Here is a 19,339-nt window from a genome sequence, read left to right as displayed (position 1 = left end):
TGCGCCTGTGTGTATGTCAATACATGTGTCATCTGCTCTTCGTCATTTGTTCTGTTTTTGTTTTTTGTATGTGTTGTGAATCCATCCCTCTGCATACAGGCAGGCATGCATGGGGTTGTTTCTCTTTTAGTTTTCTTTCCTTTCTTTTTCTGAACATATGTTGGTTGTTTTTGTTGATTTGTAATGTAGCGAGATATGGGTGGGCAGGGGTCATTATCCTACTTTCATTTTCCAAGTATGCTGTTAACCTTTTAAGTTGGATTTTTCATTTGTGACACATGAACGACCTCACTTTGTATTTTCCCTCTCGCCTTTGTGTAATTGTAATGGATATACAGTATATATTGGTTCAATAAGTAAGTAAGGGGTTCTAAAATGGTTAACATTATTTGGGAGACATTTCCAGAGAATAATAATTTAGTCATAGAAAATAAATATCCTTTGTAGTTTCTTATGAACTTCTGAGGAGACTAGTGGGAATGGCCTGAGAGACTGGGTTGGGTCTGTACAAGCCTCAGTGCCGATGATCTTCTTGGGAAATGCAGATGAGCTGAGCGTGGGAGACTCGAGTTTGGAGACGTCTCGGGCTTAACATACTGTTTTCATCCGGGCATTATTGTTTTATTTGCCCCACCCGTTTTTTATCTACAACATTTAAGGAATTGTTGCCCTTACAGTCGTGTCCTGGTTTGTTTTTATAATATTCCTCTCCGGGCTTCCACACACCTCACGGCTTGTAGCCACTTGTCATCACAGTCCTAGCCCCTTCAAATGAGCCTGTTCACTTCCCTTTTTGGCAGCATGATTTCACATCTGAAAGAGGGTGAGGTTGTGAAGACTCAAAAATCCCTTCACTCATTTTGTTTACAACACAACATTTCAGTCAAGTGTAAGCCTAATTAGAGGGATGTCAAGTTTTATAAACAATGTGTCTGTATCTGGATTAATGTTGGTGCTTTTGGGCGTAATAACTTTGACTTTAAATGTAATGTATCTTCTGTTTTTGATAACTGAAGCTGTCTCATTCATTAGGTAACTATCAACAACATTTTTTGCAACTGGGGACTTTTCCAGTGACTCGTCATTTCATCTCAACCGTATCACAATCCTGAAATGGGGAAGCTGATAAGATTGTTCTCATGCCTCGGAAAAGTCCAAGATGTCTCAGAGCAGGTTCGTCAGCATAGTTATATTGTTATTAGACATCCCTTATGTCATTTCATCAATGAATGTGGTTTCACTGCTATTTCAACATTTAGAGTCATCACCAGAAAAATAACACCAGAAAAATAACTTATTTGACAATTTTCACTTGTTTCAAGTACATTTTCACTTGAAATAAGTAGAAAAATCTGCCAGTGGGACAAGATGTATATCTTCTTATTACAAGCAAAATAATCTTGTTCCACTGGCAGATTTTTCTACTTATTTCAAGTGAAAATCTACTTGAAACAGGTGAAAATTGTTTTTTTTTTTGTTTTAAGTGTAATGAGATTTCTTTACTAAAATGAGAAATTTTAACTAGAAATAAGACAAATATTCTTTTGAGATTTTGAGTTTTTGCAGTGCTCCATTTTACTTATCCTGTGAAGGACAGAGGCATATTAATAAGTTCAGAAAACTGATTTTCATTTTTGTGTTTTGATGTATTAGATGTAAGCCCAGTGGATATTTAAAGCTTACAGAAGGCTGCATTTAACTGCTGCTATGTCATTCCTGCAGTATTTCTGCAGGTGTTTTGGTCAGTGCTATTATTTGTAATATATTATATCATTTGTAATCAGCACAAATTATCTGTCCCCATATGATAAAATCCACCATCCCCCCTGATCTTTTTTTTTACAACTCGAGTACTGGATGTAACCCAACTCTCTCCCACGTGCTCCCTGAAATCCCCTGACTCTGACTCTGTGTGAAGTGTAAAAGTGAAACCTAGGGACTCCATCCCCCTTAGCCCAGAGGTTTTTTTTAATGATTTGGATACAGGCATAGCGTGGGGCCCCTCCCACCACAGTGATGGGGGGCCCTGCTGCAGTGAACGGTGCAGAAGAGAAAGGGAAAACAGTCCAAAACGCGCAGTCCTGCACGTTTTGGACTGTTTTTCCTTTCTCTTCTGTCAGGAGCGCACGGTGCCTCCAAGGACTGCAGATTAGCATTGCCGGGATGGACGCACCGGTCCTGCAGGGTCTCTGGGACTGGGTGAGAGCCGGCCAGGAGGACATCCTGCTCTCCCCCTACCTGCCCGCGTCCTACGCGCTCCTGACGCACGTCCTGCTGTGCGCGCCGTTCCTGGCGCTGGACGCCGCGGGCAGCGTGAGTGCGCGGGTCCGCGGCTGGAGGATCGCAGCGGGCTCGGGTCCGCCGCCGTCCCTGCGGAGCTGGCTGGACTGCTTTGGAAGAGTCCTGTTCAAGTACGCGCTGGCCATCCTGCCCGCCACGGCGCTGGTGCAGCCGCTGCTGCGCCGCGGCGCCGAGCTGCCGCCGCGGGCTCCGTCCTGCCGCCGCCTCTGCGCCGAGCTGGCCGCCTGCTGCCTGCTGTTCGACGCCTTTGTCTTTGTGTGGCACTACTACCTGCACAGGTGAGACACACTTAGTTCTTCTTAACCCTTTCATGCATGCTCGCTATAGTCAGTGCTCGAGTTGTAAAAAGAAAATCAGGGGGGATGGTGGATTTTATCATATGGGGGGAGAGATCATTTATGCTGATTACAAATAATATAATATATTACAAATAATAGCACTGACCAAAACACCTGCAGAAATACTGCAGGAATGACATAGCAGCAGTTAAATGCAGCCTTCTGTAAGCTTTAAATATCCACTGGGCTTACATCAAATACATCAAAACACAACAATAAAAAACAGTTTTCTGAACTTATCAATATGACTCTGTCCTTCACAGGATAAGTAGAATGGATCACTGCAAAAACTCAAAATCTTAACAAGAATATTTGTCTTAGTTAAAAAACCTCATTACACTTACAACAAGACTCATCACTGGATTATGTCATTTCATCAATGAATGTGGTTTTACTGCTATTTCAACATTTAGAGTCATCACCAGAAAAATAACACCAGCAAAATAACTTATTTGACAATTTTCACCTGTTTCAAGTAGATTTTCACTTGAAATAAGTGGAAAAATCTGCCAGTGGAACAAGATTGTTTTGCTTGTAATAAGAAGATAAATCTTGTCCCACTGCCAGATTTTCCTACTTATTTCAAGTGAAAATTTACTTGAAACGGGTGAAAATTGTCAAATAAGTTATTTTTCTGGTGTTATTTTTCTGGTGATGACTCTAAATGTTGAGATAGCAGTAAAACCACATTCATTGACGAAATGACATAAGGGATGGAAAGGGGGGTGGCAGTTTTACAGGGGGGATGATTTTGACCGTATTTACCGGTATTTCAGGGGGGATTCCATCCCCCCACATACCCCCTCAACTCGAGTACTGATTATTATTATTATTATAGTAGTAGTAGTAGTAGTAGTAGTTGTTGTAGTAGTATTACTATCATCAGCATTGAATGAATACTTTATTACAGACTCAATAGGTTCCGTATGAAATACATAAAAATTCATAAAAATTACAGGTCACACATTAAAATACATGCAAACATCTGGAAAAATAGAAGCAAGAGATCCAGGCACTCGAGACGAGGTGGATTAAAAAGATAAAAAGCCTTTATTCAAAGACGGCTGCCAACATGTTTCGGCCTATCTGGCCTTCATCAGGGCAATGGCAATAGGAAAGGAAAGGAACCCGTATAAATAGCCACAGGTGTGGTAATGAGCACAGGTGAAAATAATCACTCATCATGGCGAAAAACTCAAGTGAACCATATAGCAACATTTTAAGGTGGTATGGGGAGTTAAACTCATCACAACAAATAATCATTGGAATAAAACATCCATATAGCACACAAAAAAAGCGCCGCACGTATGACCAAAAATCACATTATTTTGTAACAATGGATGTCGAGAGTTTGTATACTAATATTGATCACGAAGAAGGGCTTTATGCGCTTGACCACTTTTTGTCTAGCAGAGGAGAGGCTATTCCCTCTATGCAGGGGCGTGTCCAGACTTTTTTGACAGGGCGACACCCACACACACATTTTCAATTACTAACACTGCAAGGAAAAATAAACCTACTAGTCACAACACAGAACACACAGGAGTGGAAACATACAAATGTGATTGAAAATCACCATACTTTAATCTTGGGAAAAAAAACAATCTTCCAAAACAGTCACAGTATAAAGTGCCAAAAAAGTTTCAAGTTTAAGTCTCTTTGGACAAAATATTTACTTGACAAAACTGTGCAAAATGTAACACGTGCATATATGTATGTAAACAAAATGTAACTGACGTTACTCAGGGCTAAAATAACAATGTTATGCAGTTAGTTACAGATTTACAAAGATAACTTAGCTTTAGCATCAATGACAGTCAAAACAGTGTTTGCTAATGAGATGAGATGATCACAGACTTGTGCCAATTACACTGGGGAAATTTTATCTTATTACTGTTGCAGCTTTTAAGCACAGGCACAGTAAGTGTAAATGTAGACTACTCACATCTTTCATGAACGACAACCACTGATGTATGGACGTAACGCTGGGATGCTCCAGCTCCAGACGTGTTTTTTCCTTCTGTTTGTTTGCCCTCTTCGCCGGTTGCTTCTTCTTGTTTCCATCCCGTTTTTCTTTTTTTTGCAGGCTAGATACTACTTTAGTGCATTACTGCCACTAAGGTTGAAGGTGGAACTGCAGCTCAAAATAAGAGTGCAGCTTACATTCAGCGTCATGGCCCGCCTCTGACTGGGCATATAGCCAATCATATTTTCAGACATTGGGGTGGCACCAGGGGTGGCCAATCAGATTTTAGGGGTGACCCCAGGCCACTCCCTGAACACGCCATTGCCTCTACCTCCTTCCTATTATCACTCACCAGATGGATTCTATATAATAACGTATTCATGTTCACTGATGGTATGTAAAGGCAGGAAATTGGAGTCCCGATGGGCTCATGCTTTTCTCCCAATTACGCATGCCTGTATCTTGGCCTGTGGGAAAAGTTGCATGTTCTATGTCCTAGTTAAGTGTATCACATGGTACGGCAGATTTATTGATGACTTGCTGGTCATATTTGACGGAAATGAGACTGATTACTTGCTTTCCATCATTACTTGAATTCCATTAACCCTAATATACGTTTATCCATTGAATACTCATTGGAAACTATTGATTTCCTGGATTTAACTATTTCAAAAGATTCTGATGGTGAACTCCACACAACTATACTTAGGAAGAAAACATCACGTAATACTCTTCTAAGAGCTGATTCTTTCCATCCCTCTCACCTGATAAAGAACATTCCCTTTGGACAATTCCAGAGGCTACGTCGCATTTGTGACAGCGATACTGTCTTTAACCAGCAGGCTGACGATATGTCTGCGCGCTTCATTGACAGGTCCTATCAACCTGATATGGTCACTAGGGCGTGCCAAAAAGCGAGTGACTAATAGGGATGATTTACTCATTAAGAACAGGAGTAAACGTAAAAGTAAGAATGCCTCCAATTCTAGACCGGTTTTTGTCACCCAGTATAGTACTGCAGCTCGACATATCCAACGTATTATTAAAAGGAACCCTGGCTATTAAGACATGTAGGTCTTAAAAGATAAATGTTGGTATCAATTATAACAATGTGATATAAAAAACCTTTTTGATGTCTTCGTTTTTATAAAATTTGAAAATATAATTTAACATGTAGGTCGCCATTGTTGTTTACATTCTGGGTAGTGACGTCAGACGGTGGCTCCTGCTAACCCCCGTCCACTGTTTTGACACCCAGAAACAGATGAAAACACAGCTAAACAGGTGACGGCGCACCAGAAACACAGATCAAAACACAGCTGAACATTAAGGTGACGGCGCACCTACAAAAAAGTAAAAAAAAAAAAAAGTGCAGCCCCATACAGCATGAACTACAAAAACACCATAAAACTCAGATAGACTAAGCGACCACACGTTTCAACTAGCAGATAGCCGATGCTACAATAAAAACCCCAGCCAGATCTGGCGTCATTAAATTAAATAAAGATGTTCTTGCCTATTTGAAGCGAAGTCTGCGCCTCCCGTTTCGTCAAAGTCCCGGGCCAGTCCCCTCAGCCTCTGGTCTGTCATCACCCAGCACCGAAGCCGGTTTAAGGGGGGGGAGGGGTGGGCTATGCCCACCCAAACGTGCATCCTGCCCACCGGCGTCTCCATCCCGGCGGAGAGCGGGTGGCGGTGCGCTGCCGGCTCTAAAGCGTAGGCTACGCAGGCTACGGCGTAGCCTACGCCGTCTACGCAGGAGCCTACGCCGTCTACGCAGGAGCCTAATGCACTGGTAAGATGCGCACGAGATTGATCATTTTTGCAGATCTCCCGTGCATCACAGAACTTTGATCCAGTTTGCCTGAACCGAGATGTCTTATGGGCTCCCTCGTCAGCCTCCACGGCCGGGAGATGCTGCTCATCTATGTTTTAGATACCTGTCGCAGTTAAACTAACGCGGCTTATCTTCCCAGAGCCACCGCTCTACGTCATCGCCCCCAGAATGCATTGCGCAGGTAAAACATGGCGCCTCCCGCAGGTCAAAATATGTGATAAACATTGTAGATTTTTAAAGCAATTAGATTATTTTATGTGTTTCTAACAACATATTTTAGTATAAGAGAACAATTGTGGCTAATTAGGGACTACATGTCTTAATAGCCAGGGTTCCTTTTAAGAACAATTGGGGCATTATTGCTAGTGATCCTACCCTTAGAGTAGTGTTCCCTGATCCACCTATGGTTTCTTTCAGACGTGCGCCTACTCTCCAGACCGCCTGGTTCATAGTTATCTCCCACCTGATAAAAAGCAGTCCTGGCTGAAGAGACCTGTGGGGTGCTTTAGATGTGGCCACTGTCCACACTGTAACAATGTGCTACTGACTAAGTCCTTTATTGATTTCAAAACGAATAAAACCTACAGTATTAGATCCATGATTTTATCAACTGTAATAGTACTCATGTTATTTATCGCCTAACCTGCTCTTGTCCTGGTGTAATTTACAGTATATAGGACGTACGAAACGTAGACTGTGTGACCATTTGGCGGAACATAAATACGCAATCAGAACTAGCAACAAGGACTACCCCGTTGCCAGACATTTTTTAGCCAAGCATAATAGTAACGATTCCCTGTTACGCATCATTGGACTCGAACAGGTTGGCCCGATGACTAGAGGTGGTGACCGTTTGAAAAAGCACAACCAGAGAGAGACTTTCTGGATCCATCGTTTAGATGCCCTGAATGAGCCTGGCCTTAACGAAGATATCGATTTCATGTTTCCTATGAATCATGGTGTATAGGTCGTTTTGGGCAATATGTCTATTGTTACATCTGACTGTACACTGTAGCCTACCGCTTCCTTGTCATCGGTATAGACTTGCTTGTCATGTAGCCTATACCTTGTGGTCATGGCTACTGTAGCCTATTTTAATTATATGCCGTCCCTTGTCGGCTTGTGTCTTGTTCTTTCCTTTTGATTTTGGTTTCATATTGTGTAGTGTTTCTTTTTTCTTTTTCAGACCTTTCTGCACACAGGTTGTAGACATTTTTGCTCATACGTGCAGCGCTTTTTTGTGTGCTATATGGATGTTTTATTCCAATGATTATTTGTTGTGATGAGTTTAACTCCCTATACCACCTTAAAATGTTGCTATATGGTTCACTTGAGTTTTCGCCATGATGAGTGATTATTTTCACCTGTGCTCATTACCACACCTGTGGCTATTTATACGGGTTCCTTTCTCTGTATTGCTTTTGCCCTGATGAAGGCCAGATAGGCCGAAACATGTTGCAGCCGTCTTTTAATCTTTTTAATCCACCTCGTCTCGAGTGACTGGATCTCTTGCTTCTATTTTTCCACATTGTCTCCCGGGTCTGATCCAAGAGCACCATTTTACAGCGGTCACACCCTAACGAGCACCTGGTCGACTCTTTTTCACATGCAAACATCTGTTCCAATGTTTCCATAGTCCAGATGCGACCTTGTATCACTCCGTTTGATGTTAGTGATTGCAGTTATTAGACAATTTTCTGACTCATGGAGTCGACACATAAATTTAAACATAAAATTCCTCAGCAGAGCATGGAAGGTGGGGACATAACGATTAACAAATAAAGTGCTTGCACCTGTCCATCTTGGAAGCTTAAGGAGGATCCTGAACGCATCATTATATCCTACCTGCAACTTCTTTAGCTTGGCGGTGGTATAATTATACCAAACGTGAGCTGTGTAAAGAGGTGTACAATAGGCTCTGAATAGATTTACTTTGACATCAGCTGTGCACGTATGGAATCTACGGGCAGCATATTGGCCTGACTATAGAGCTTACAGCACTTCTTCCATTATTAATATTTTTTATTTTTTTATTATTATTATCATCATCATCATCATCATTATATTTTATACACTTGATGGGTAAAATAAACTTTAAGCCTGTCATCAGTAATTTCTAAGATGATTACATGATGCCCCAGTGGACACAACAGCGACTTACTCAAAAGTATGAAAGCTATATGAACAGAAAAAAAGAAAGAAATACAGAAAGGTGCACATATATTTCACACTGAGAGGTTTTTTATGATCTTGCCTTTATACACCATTAAAATAGATTTAAAATAAAACAATTAAGGTGTGATCAAGATGAAAACGTTCAGATTTTATTTAAAAGGTGTCATGAAAATAGTTATTTCAAATATCATGAGCTGCTCTTACTTAATTTCCCATCTACGCTGTGAAGCTCCCCCCTATTGATATTTTAGTAAATCATGTAAATGTTAGTTGAAATATTAGTTGTACCCCCTAATTCAACGTGCTGCTTCTGTCAGCGGTCTGTCCGTGAGCCTGTTGCTCAGCCACATGTCCGTGCCGCGACACCGTCGCCACCATGTTTGACACATGATGTGATCTAATCTGAAGCAGATCATGTCATTCCTCAAACTTTTCTCTTCCCATCATTCTGATACCAGTTTATCTTTGTTTCGTCTGACTAAAGAATCAAAGTCAAGAACATGAGAGTTTGTTTGTTTAGATGATTTCTGGAAATGTCAAACGTGGATTACATGTTGGTGGCGGTTACCAGAAATGAGCATCTTTTTATAAACCCTCTGTTTATACTCCTGAAGGAGTGTCTTGTAGAGTTCAACAATGATACGCCAACCATGTACAGAGTATTCTTGACCACCCATGTTCTGGGTCTCTGGGAAGCGTCTAGATACAACATCTCTTGTATTATACAAATAAAATTGAAAATTGAATTGAACTACTGGTGGTATCATAAAGGTTGTTTTTTTGCTCACCAAGGAATGTATTCTGCAAATCTATCTTATCAGGATCTTGATTATGAATTGGTTTATGCATGTATTATTATGACTTGAATTAATTTGGCTTATACTGTTGATATTGATGCCCATAAAGTTGGAATAAATCTAACATTTTAGCCTCTTCTCCTGAGTTGAAAAGAGTAATAAAAAGAGGCACGATTGTATATATATATATATATATATATATATTATGGCATATATGTACACACACACATATGATTGACTACTTAGCTGCCTTCACCTTCTACATCTTTTCTTCTTCTTTCTTAAATCTATGGGAATCCTCCAACATGTTTCTGTTGCTTGGGATTGCCACGTCAACCAACACTTCTCTCTTTTTGAGTTTATCAACCTCCTCTATATCCGGTTAATTAACCATCACAGTCTATCCGTCTGGATCCGGAAGTCCCACATGATCTTTGGCCTTTCAATCTCCACCTGTTGGAGGTATCTCCCACCCTGACCTGTGGACTTACAACCCATACTCAGTGCAGATGTTCCTGTACTCTGTAACCTCCACCTGGTCGTGTCGTTCCATGCATGCTTTGCCTTCCAGCATCTTGCACTTCGACATTATGTGCCAGGGGTCGAATGCACAACTTCTGGACCGAGATCTCAGATTTTGTTTCTGGAGTGTTCTGCACTGCGTGAGTTATTCATCAATGTGGTAGTTCCACAGGAGGTATTGGATATATACTGGATAACTTCCTGCCACACTTAGAGAATAGCGATGCAGAACGTTTTGAACTCAGGTTGGGGTCGCAGCTCCCCAGCTGGTCTGGGAGTCAGCAAGTGAGTGTGAGTGTTTTGATCTACTATTCATTCACAGTAGCAGCGTGGAAATAGTGTTGGCCAAGGAAAGGGGGAGCAGATTTAAAAGAAGATACCAGACTTGTTTCTTTTCCCACAGAGCTTATGGAGCAATTAACTTGATCTCTTTACACAAATGCAGTTAGAAGAGCAGTCATGCAACAGTGACATGCCATCTGGTTTTGGACACTATGGGAATGAATCTACTCTGACAATTTCCCAAAACAGTGAAAGGGAGCAGGCTAACAGAAAGCTAACTAACACCACCAAGATGCAACAGGAGCCGGGAATAAATGGCAATAAATCAACAAGTCCTCCCTGGAACTCTTTTGGTGCAAAGCCAAAGCACTATAAATCGCCTCCCTCAGATCTGAGAAGATGGTTATCAGGCAGAACCCAGCACCAGCTGACTTTGGACGACATCGAGTGGCCTGCACTACCATCGCACAGGAATGACTCTTCAACCCCAGTACCCAGTAAGAGAAAGAAGGCTACAACAAAAGCTAAGAGCAAATCGACGTGGTGTCTGATATCGCAAAGAAGATCCGGAGCATTGCTGCGGAGCATCCGACAGCTAAAGCTCTCATCATACACACAGGAGCCCTTGATGTTGTGAAGCAACAATCGGAGGTATTAAAGCAAGACTTCACCGATCTGATGAACAAAGCTGGATGCCTAAATACTGAGGTGTTTTTCAGTGGACCTGTACCGACGGTTCGGCAAGGAGATGAGAGATTCAGCAGGCTGATGATTCTAAACAGATGGCTCAAAGATGCATGTGCTGCTCAATCAATGAATTTTATTGACAATTTCAACATCTTTTGTGGTCGCAGACATCTCTTTAAGGCAGGTGGTGGCTCTCGTCTGAACAAGCCAGGAGGACAGTTGCTAAGCAGCAACATTTTTTATCATCTACGTCACAAACAAGCAGCCCCCGTCAAGAACAAGAGGCAGGCTGTTCCAAAACAACCAATAAGACGACGCTGTGGTGAGAACGCTGAGATAAGGACTGACCACGGAGAATAGAGTCAGAGAGAAACTGCAACCTTGTGTTGAATTGTGCTATATAAATAAACTTGCCTTGCCTTGCCTTTATCCTTTGCAGTGATTGAATGAACAGTAGCATCAACGAGTCAGTGAACAAGATATCAAAGATGAGAACCTTAGTAAAATGACTAAAGTTTTTTTTTAATTCGTCCAGGACTAGCGCAGTTGCTAAGCTCCTTGGGCACTACCAGCTGATACCTCGGGCCTACACTGTTCTGAAGAGGACATCCTGGAGTACCTCCCAGCCGCTCTTTCAGCCTACCAGTGGTAGCTGATTTGTCCTGCATATTTCAGCATTTGTTCACATGCAATTTCTGCCAGAGAGGTGGGCAAATGAAAGGTGCAGGTGGACGGATGGACTGAGACATAAAAGGGTATCACAGATGACGGGTCGCACCGGACTGCTCGGGACGGGGCATCTGCCACCATCTTCATGCAGCTCTTTCTGTAGCAGCAAACATAAAAATTTAATTGTTGTCCAACGAGTCCACCTGGAGCTGGTCTTAGGACAGCTGACCGCCCAGGATAAAGCTCTGTAGTCAGTGAAGATCTCCAACGTTCTACCTTCTAGGTGTTGTTGGCATTTCCAAACAACAGCTAGTCATTGCTTTTCTGATGTGGAGTAATCGTGTTCTGCCCCATGAAGTAATCTGGAGGAAAACGCCACCGTTCTCTCGCTTCCTTGAATCTGCCGGATCAGTACCCCTTCTGACTTCACATCATTGGGATCTGTACGTACCTGGAATGACATAGTCTGGCCTCTGATGTGTCGTGTGTGTAAACTTTGCAGTGGTGGGGAGGGGAGGAGGAACTTCACCCAGATACGGGTTCACCAACGCACTCCCCTATGTTAAACGTTTGTTAAAAGGTCTAGTGGTAAGTCTCTACGGTCCAAATATTCCAGTGGTACGGTCCAGGGGTAAGCCAGTGGTATCTTCCCCTCTGCCATGTCCAACTGGGCATTACCCAGTCATTAGATCAATGGGTTTCCAGTACTAAGTTTATCTACTTTCACATAGAACGCGGCAACACCGCCGGGGTGGCGCAGACTCGGCGCAGAGTCGGCGCAGGTGGGAGCAGAGTCGGCGGCGAGTGGGCGCAGACTCGGCGCAGAGCAGCGCGCATATTCGTTGCAAGTTGCTTGGCGACCGAAAAAAAGTTTTTCCGGTCTGGCGCCGTTTTCCCATTCATTGTGTATGTGCTGCCGCTGCACAAGGGCTGTGCTGAGGTCGGCGGCACGCCGCCGGGTTGCCGCCGCAGCAAGAGCGCAAGACGGCGCAAGTTGCCGCTGCGAATTGAACATTTTTTAATTTCACCGTGCACCCTGTGACGGCATCTCGGCGGTGTCCAATAGGAGAGAAGGTGCTGGAGGGAGAAAAAAAACTTGCAGCTGTGGGATGAGACTGCAGGCCTATCGGGACATCAATAAAAAGGGACAAAAGTGGAGAGAAATCTCCCAGAATTTGGACATACCTGGTGTATTTAAAAGTGGTAGAAATGTGATATTCTTTTGCTCTTTTAACAATAAAATGTTAATTTAAAATAAAATATAGCATTTCCATGCCTCGTATCAGGATCAATTGAATCATTGAATCAATATATGGTTATGAAACTTTTTTTCGGTCGCCAAGCCACTTGCAACAAATATGTACGTGATGCGCGCAGGTGCGCCCTGCTCTGCTCCCTGCTCTGCGCCGTCTCTGTGCCAAGTCTGCTCCCACCCTGGCGGTGTACGCGGCGCAAACCGCATTCTAGGTGAAAGCCGCTTTGCGCCGTCGTCTCCACGGCCAGCCAGCCACCCTTGCTGCCGCGGCAACTCGGCGGCAACCCGGCAGTGTGCGTCCACTTGCGCCCTATGCCGCCGCGCAAACTCAGCGAGGTGCGCCCAGTTGCGCGCCGCCGACCTCGGTGGCAGACCCTGCGCCCTTGCGCGGAGGCAGCACATACACAATGAATGGGCGGGGGCTGCCGCTGTGCGCCCTCTATGTGAAAGCAGCTTTTGTCTCTAGGCCTGACTCGTGTCTATCATATCATCACTTACCTGCTGTACTCTACTGCCCTTATTTTTTAACAACTTGTGCTTTTTATTATTTTACCTCTTTTCTCATCATTTTATTTAATTTTATGTGTTATTGAAGCATACTCTTAAATAATTTTTGAAAACCGTGCAAAGTTATGGATAAGCCCTGAATGCAGGCATTGTGACGTAGAATTGTCAAATTGTTTTGATTCACCGCACGAATCGGCACAGATTACTTTGTAATACTGTATTTGACCCGGTCTTTGCACGTTTTGACTGTATAGAAACGTAATTCTCGTCAGTTGTGTGAAAACCGCGCAAAGAATAGTATAGAAACGTAATTCTTGCCATTTTAAGAATGTGATGTGTACTTGCTGTACTCTACTGCCCTTACTTTTTAACAACTTGTGCTTTCTATTATTTTACCTCTTTTCTTATCATTTAATTTCATTTGTTATTTATGTTTTAATTGTGTCTTGCCACTTTTAATGTTGATGTAAAGCACTTTGAATTACCTTGTGTTGAATTGTGCTCTACAAATAAACTTGCCTTGCCTTGCCTTGCCTATCATAGACCTAAGTGCAGCCAATATCCAGCACGGCTTCTCCTTGGAGTCCCCGTAGTCAGAGTATAAGCACTGTATAACGTGTATAACGAGTATAAGCTTTGTGTTTGTGTCTTCCTCTTCAGAGTCCCCTGGTTGTACCGGAGAATCCACCAGCAGCACCATAAGCACCGTATTCCCTTCGCTCTGGCAGCCCAGGACGCCAGCTCGGCCGAGCTGCTGTCCCTGATGCTGCTGGCTCTGGGCAGCGCCTGGCTGCTGGGCTGCCACCCTCTCAGCGAGCTCCTCTTCCACCTCCTCAACAGCTGGCTGGCCGTGGAGGACCACTGCGGATACAACTTACCCAGGCCGCTCTCCATTCTGGGAGGAGCCCCCCACCACCAGACCCATCACATCCACCCAAACACCAACTACGCCCCCTACTTCACCCACTGGGATCGCCTCTTTGGCACGTACCGTGCGTCAGTAGTGCGTTGATCACCCGAAGGACTGGACTGTTTCATGCAGCAAAAAGAAAGGATTGTTAAATGACGTAAAATGAAGGATATTTTCTGCTGGTTTGGTTGTTCATGACCAGCTCTTTTTGCACAGGTGGCAGTAGAGGAAACCAGCGAGCGCGACATCAGCGTTCTACAGCATCAAGAAACTTTGAAAGCACAAAGTCTCAATTGTACAGAAATAGCAGTGATTTCTTCCATGACCTCAAATATGAGTCAATAAGTTTTACATTTTGTAAATTAATGTCCAAAAATGATCAATTTGAATTTGTTTGTTTTGCTTATCAACATTTGTCACCTTCTGAAAAAATTCTGCATGAGCAAAAACAACTTTGTGTACATTTTTCAAACAAGTTACAAAAAGTTTTTTAAATTTGAAACAAAAAGACTGCTCAAACCAAGAAGATGGAAGAATAAGTTGAAACGATTGTTCTAGATAAAAAGCAGGAAAGTCTGGGTGGAGCCGAACACATCGCTCGGAGATCCCACAGTGTTTGGGATCGGATTGATTGATTGATTACCTGGAGTGTGAACAGTCAAGTCATAAATTCTCATCTTTAATCCTGCTGCAGGTCCTGAAAGTGAAGTAGATTATGAAGAGAAATGACATCCAGAGTGTTCCTGCAGGTCAGGAACAAAAGTTCTGATACCGTTGAAACAAGAGGAAACCAGTTAATACCCGGAGTGTCTGCAAAGTGATCCATTACTTTATTGTTATTCTAAAACAGTTGTACATGTGTATTTTTTAAACTACATACAGTGCTCTAACATGCTCTGTGTTTGAATGAAGTTTCTTTGAATTCGAAACCCTTGATACGCCCTGACAGCTGGTGTCTGCCCTACGCGATGAATCGGTTGGATCCCATACGTTTTCCAGCAAAGTGGAAATGGGTGTCCAACTCCTGTGCAAAGCAGCCCAGGATGGCAGCACATCCAGGCAAAGGGTCAACACGTTAGGCTTGGCTCAAGTTTATGCAAATAAAAGCTTTGAACACAAGGACACAAGGTTCTCAAGCTTTTCTTGCTTTGCCCTGTTTGGATGAAGAAGCATTTCCAGGCTCAGATGAGCTGTGAGAATCGAAGATTACTTCACAGCATCCTTTAATCGGCACCTTCGCGTTTGTATCTAACGCGGAACTGAATTTGCTTACTTTTAGCGGTTTTGTCCCTCAGTATGTTACTGGTAACACGTGGCAAACGGTCTAAATAGCAGGCCGGACACATTTTACACCATTTGCAATATTTGCAGTTCATTGTGACAAGTCGGGTGAGTTGGATGGGAGAAGTCCCAACATGCACATCTTTTTAAGTATGGCTGCTAGCTGTCACTATTACCCTCAGTTCGTGCCCGATGCTCAGCTTTCATCAACAGAAAAGCTGATGTCAAAGAGGTAGAAAGTGGAGAAGAGAAGAATAAATACTCACATTTCATCAAGTGGTAGATTACCACCAGCTGTCACTGTTGCTCTGTCTCGTCACCACAAATGAGTCAGGGTGTACAAAGTCAAAACATTGCTTCAACTAAAAGGAAAATGAAAAATAAATGAGCATCAGCATGCAAAAACCACTTGTGTTATAATGCACACACAACTTTACTGGAAACGTTCCTCTTTCTCGGCTTCATCCTGGTCACCACCAGAAACTTTACACCAACCATGAATTCCAAACTAATCATTGGTTAAAGCTGCAATGATGGGACAAGACTGACTGCCATTCTCTTATTTTTTCACCAAAAATGTAATTAGCGAGTGTCCCACAAGATGGTCCACAAGTCGGCGACCATTGAAGCGTACTGGCAGGAACTTCAGATTGGATCCACCATAAATGTGCAAACACACATAAAGCAGTGAGTGTAAAGGTACAAGAGCATGGCCTTGATACATACAAACCCACATGTTACATGCTGCCCATACAATGTAGTATACAGTACGTACTGCATACGACAGTAGTGCAGCATGTGAGCTACACAGAGCAGATCTATATCGTATATACTTTAAAGTTTGTGAATACCACAGGGTCACACACAAACTTCTACATGTAGTTTTTTTGATTTGTCTCCATGAGCAGAGGCCCATCAGTTTTTTTTGTGTGTCATATCTGTCCTCGAGGGCAGTCCTGCATCTTAGATGTTTCCCTGCTTCAGCAGACCGTGAAACAAGGAGCTGTGTCAACAACAGAGCTGTCCAGACCTTGATGACAAGCTGGTGACGACCGTTAATTTGAATCAGGTGTGTTGATGCAGGGAAACATCTAAAACCTGCAGGACTGCAGCCCTCGAGGACCGGAGTCCGAGACCCCTGTGTAGTCTGAGGCAACGTCCTGGCAGCTTTGCGTGAATTCTCACAAACATTTTTTATGTTTTGTTACAAGTAAGAAGGCCTCTTCTTTTCTGTACATGCACACCTTTTAATTTCCCAGGAACATTTATTTCACGCGGGGACAAACACTGGTTTACAACTTCAAACTCCTTCGTGAAGATGAATTCACAGACTCTGTGTGCTAACTTGCTCTGTATTTTCATTTCATTCTGTCATTTGTGATCCTCCAGAGAGAGAAGCTGTGATGTATAATGTGCTATATGACTAAATAAACTACAGTCAGAGGGCTAAAGATGATTTAACAGAGAAGGAATGTATGAACGTATGTGGCTTTGCTCTTAAAATGCTTTTGTAAAGCAGCTGATTAATGAGTTACTGCATATGTGCAGCTGGAATATTCTTTTTTTAAAAGTCCTTGTTTTTGTCACACATTTTTTCAGTGAGAGATCAGACATAATTCCTGGATGCCTTCATTTTATAATGAATGAAATCCTTGGTAGTTTCAGCACAATCTAAATACATAAAATCATCTTTGTGAAAGAAATTGTACATTTCTCCTTATTTTTTCCACGTTAACCTGTGCTGTATTTGTTTTTTTCTTCTGTATTTGACTGCCATTGGAAACTACATGAAGACAGGAAACGGCCTTGGTGCTTAGCTTTCTGGCTGAGAGACAGATTTCTGTTTTGCTGCTGCAGCCACTCGTTTTGGTCCCGGGAGGCTCTTACATCTCTGTTACATAAGAAAGTATTAATACCACATGCTTTTAACCACGATGATCATATTTCATCCTTGTTTTCTCTAACAAGGCATTTTCTACAACATTGTCAACATTCCCCTTAAAACCTAAAAACAGCGGCATTCTGGGAGCTAATAATAAACAAAATCTGGTTGGGATCATGTCAGGGATGGTATAATTATCTCTGTTCTGGCAGCCATGCTCCTTTCATACTGAAGAAGCTTTATAAAGCTTTCTGGACATCGTTGCTGTGTCATGTTAAGTAAAGCCAATGTTTTGGAGGCCAGCACGAATTCAGCAAAAGCAATCATGCAGTAGATACAATGTGGGGGGCAAAACCTTGCAACTCCCAGAGCTATCGGGACAAAAAGACAAACTCATATCAGACAGAAGTGAAGAAGATCCAGGAGCTACAGAACTTCCTCACCACAGTGGAAATTGTGTAGATGCAGAAGTAGAAGTCAGAATAACCTAAAAGCCACAACAATTTTTAAAATTAGAATTGAAAATATGTGTGAAAAAGGCAATTCACGTTAGCACAGGAGGCAATGGGATTATATCAAAATAAAATCTCATTTAAGATTTTCACAAGACTCAAATATGTCATTCTACATAGGTGAAAGTGTGGCTACGTTCCCTACAGACAAAAAGAGGTAATTTAACTTATGTGTATACTGTATGTGTGTAAAAGTATAAAAAGAAAACTCCTGCACACCTTCTTCTCACCGTGCACTCGTTTATTAGGCCAACGTTTAGTTTCTTTTTCAAGGCATCAAAAACATTTTTGGTTGTCTTGAAAAAGGTCTATGACCGAAACGTTGGCCTAATAAACGAGTGCACGGTGAGAAGAAGGTGTGCGGTAGTTTTCTTTTTATATTTCGCTGCAGCTTTCCTCCTCCAACGCAGCTTTCTGCAAATCCGGTGTGCAAAAGTTTTCTACTTCGGATATGTGTGTAAAAGTGAAAAAAAAGAATTGCTTGTGAAGGCATGCACGGTTGCTGCCACCTCTTCAACCGTCTGTCGTGGAAACTTGAGGCGATAGATGAAAAGAGAGGAGCGTTTACAGCCTCTGATTCTAACAAGTTTTGTTACAAACATATAAGTGATATAATGGTTAGGAAGCATAGCCATGAACCCTCCTTCAGCGGTTTCTATGGACATCAGTGTGCGTAACATTTATAGTCTGGTTGTAGGTGGCAGCGACCGAACGTACATCCCAGAACAGAAAAGTACACTAGAGCAGACATCAGCCGAGAGGACGGCCGTCCTGGTGTCATATATTCTGTGATGACAGGATTTTAAGGGCGCTTTCAGACCTTTGGCCCGTTTGTTTTGTTCCAATTCGGGGTCTAAATCGATACAGTTGTTTCGTTTCTGGTTTGTGGAGTTTGTGTTCACAAGGCAAGCGTCTGTAGCGGTTCAAAGCTGTTAACAAATGCCATGTGCGAACCAACTGTTCTCTCATTGGTCAGAAATGAAGGCGGAAGGAGTTTCCTCTTCCGTACCCCGGGAAAAACAACAAGCCCCTTTCACAGAGCAAAGCGCAGACGGCCGCTGGCTTTCCCATTCATTTATGTGCTACCGGACCACTCTGCCGCCAAGCTCAGCGGCGCCTGCCGCAGCGTTTGCGCTGCGCAAACCCTGCCCGAATTGAACATTTTTTAATTTCACCGTGCCACACTGTGACAACATCTCGGCTCGTACAATAGGAGAGAAGGTGGTGGAGGCTGCGCCGATTCTTCTCCTTGCGCCGCGGTTCGCGCATACACATGAATGGATTTGTGTCGTTTGCTGTGTGGATTATGTTCTCACTACAAATAAAAAAACGAACCGCTCCAAGTCTGGAATGGAAGCGAGCCAAGACCACCTCTCCTAGGAGATCTCGACTCGCTTGTTTTGTGCCGCATCCGAGCG

The 19,339-nt window shown here is 42.9% G+C and overlaps 1 protein-coding gene across 1 annotated transcript; it reads left to right on the top strand.

Moving 5' to 3' along the window:
* The first annotated feature begins 2,094 nt into the window (after positions 1 to 2,094).
* ch25hl3 (cholesterol 25-hydroxylase like 3) lies at positions 2,095 to 17,400 on the top strand. The gene is made up of 2 exons (XM_061730437.1): positions 2,095 to 2,579; positions 13,997 to 17,400. The coding sequence occupies exons 1-2, from the start codon at positions 2,164 to 2,166 to the stop codon at positions 14,346 to 14,348; spliced, it is 768 nt and encodes a 255-aa protein (XP_061586421.1). The 5' UTR covers positions 2,095 to 2,163; the 3' UTR covers positions 14,349 to 17,400.
* Positions 17,401 to 19,339: the final 1,939 nt, after the last annotated feature.

Source organism: Cololabis saira, chromosome 9 (genome assembly GCF_033807715.1).
Source record: "Cololabis saira isolate AMF1-May2022 chromosome 9, fColSai1.1, whole genome shotgun sequence".
NCBI classification, from domain to species: Eukaryota; Metazoa; Chordata; class Actinopteri; order Beloniformes; family Belonidae; genus Cololabis; species Cololabis saira.
This window is presented reverse-complemented; position numbering and strand designations above follow the sequence as displayed.

Excerpts from the sequence above, each read along its gene's own strand:
- ch25hl3 (XM_061730437.1), top strand. The coding sequence starts at position 2,164 with ATGGACGCACCGGTCCTGCAGGGTCTCTGGGACTGGGTGAGAGCCGGC. Across the intron at positions 2,580-13,996 it reads TGGCACTACTACCTGCACAG|AGTCCCCTGGTTGTACCGGA; the intron begins GTGAGACACACT and ends CTTCCTCTTCAG.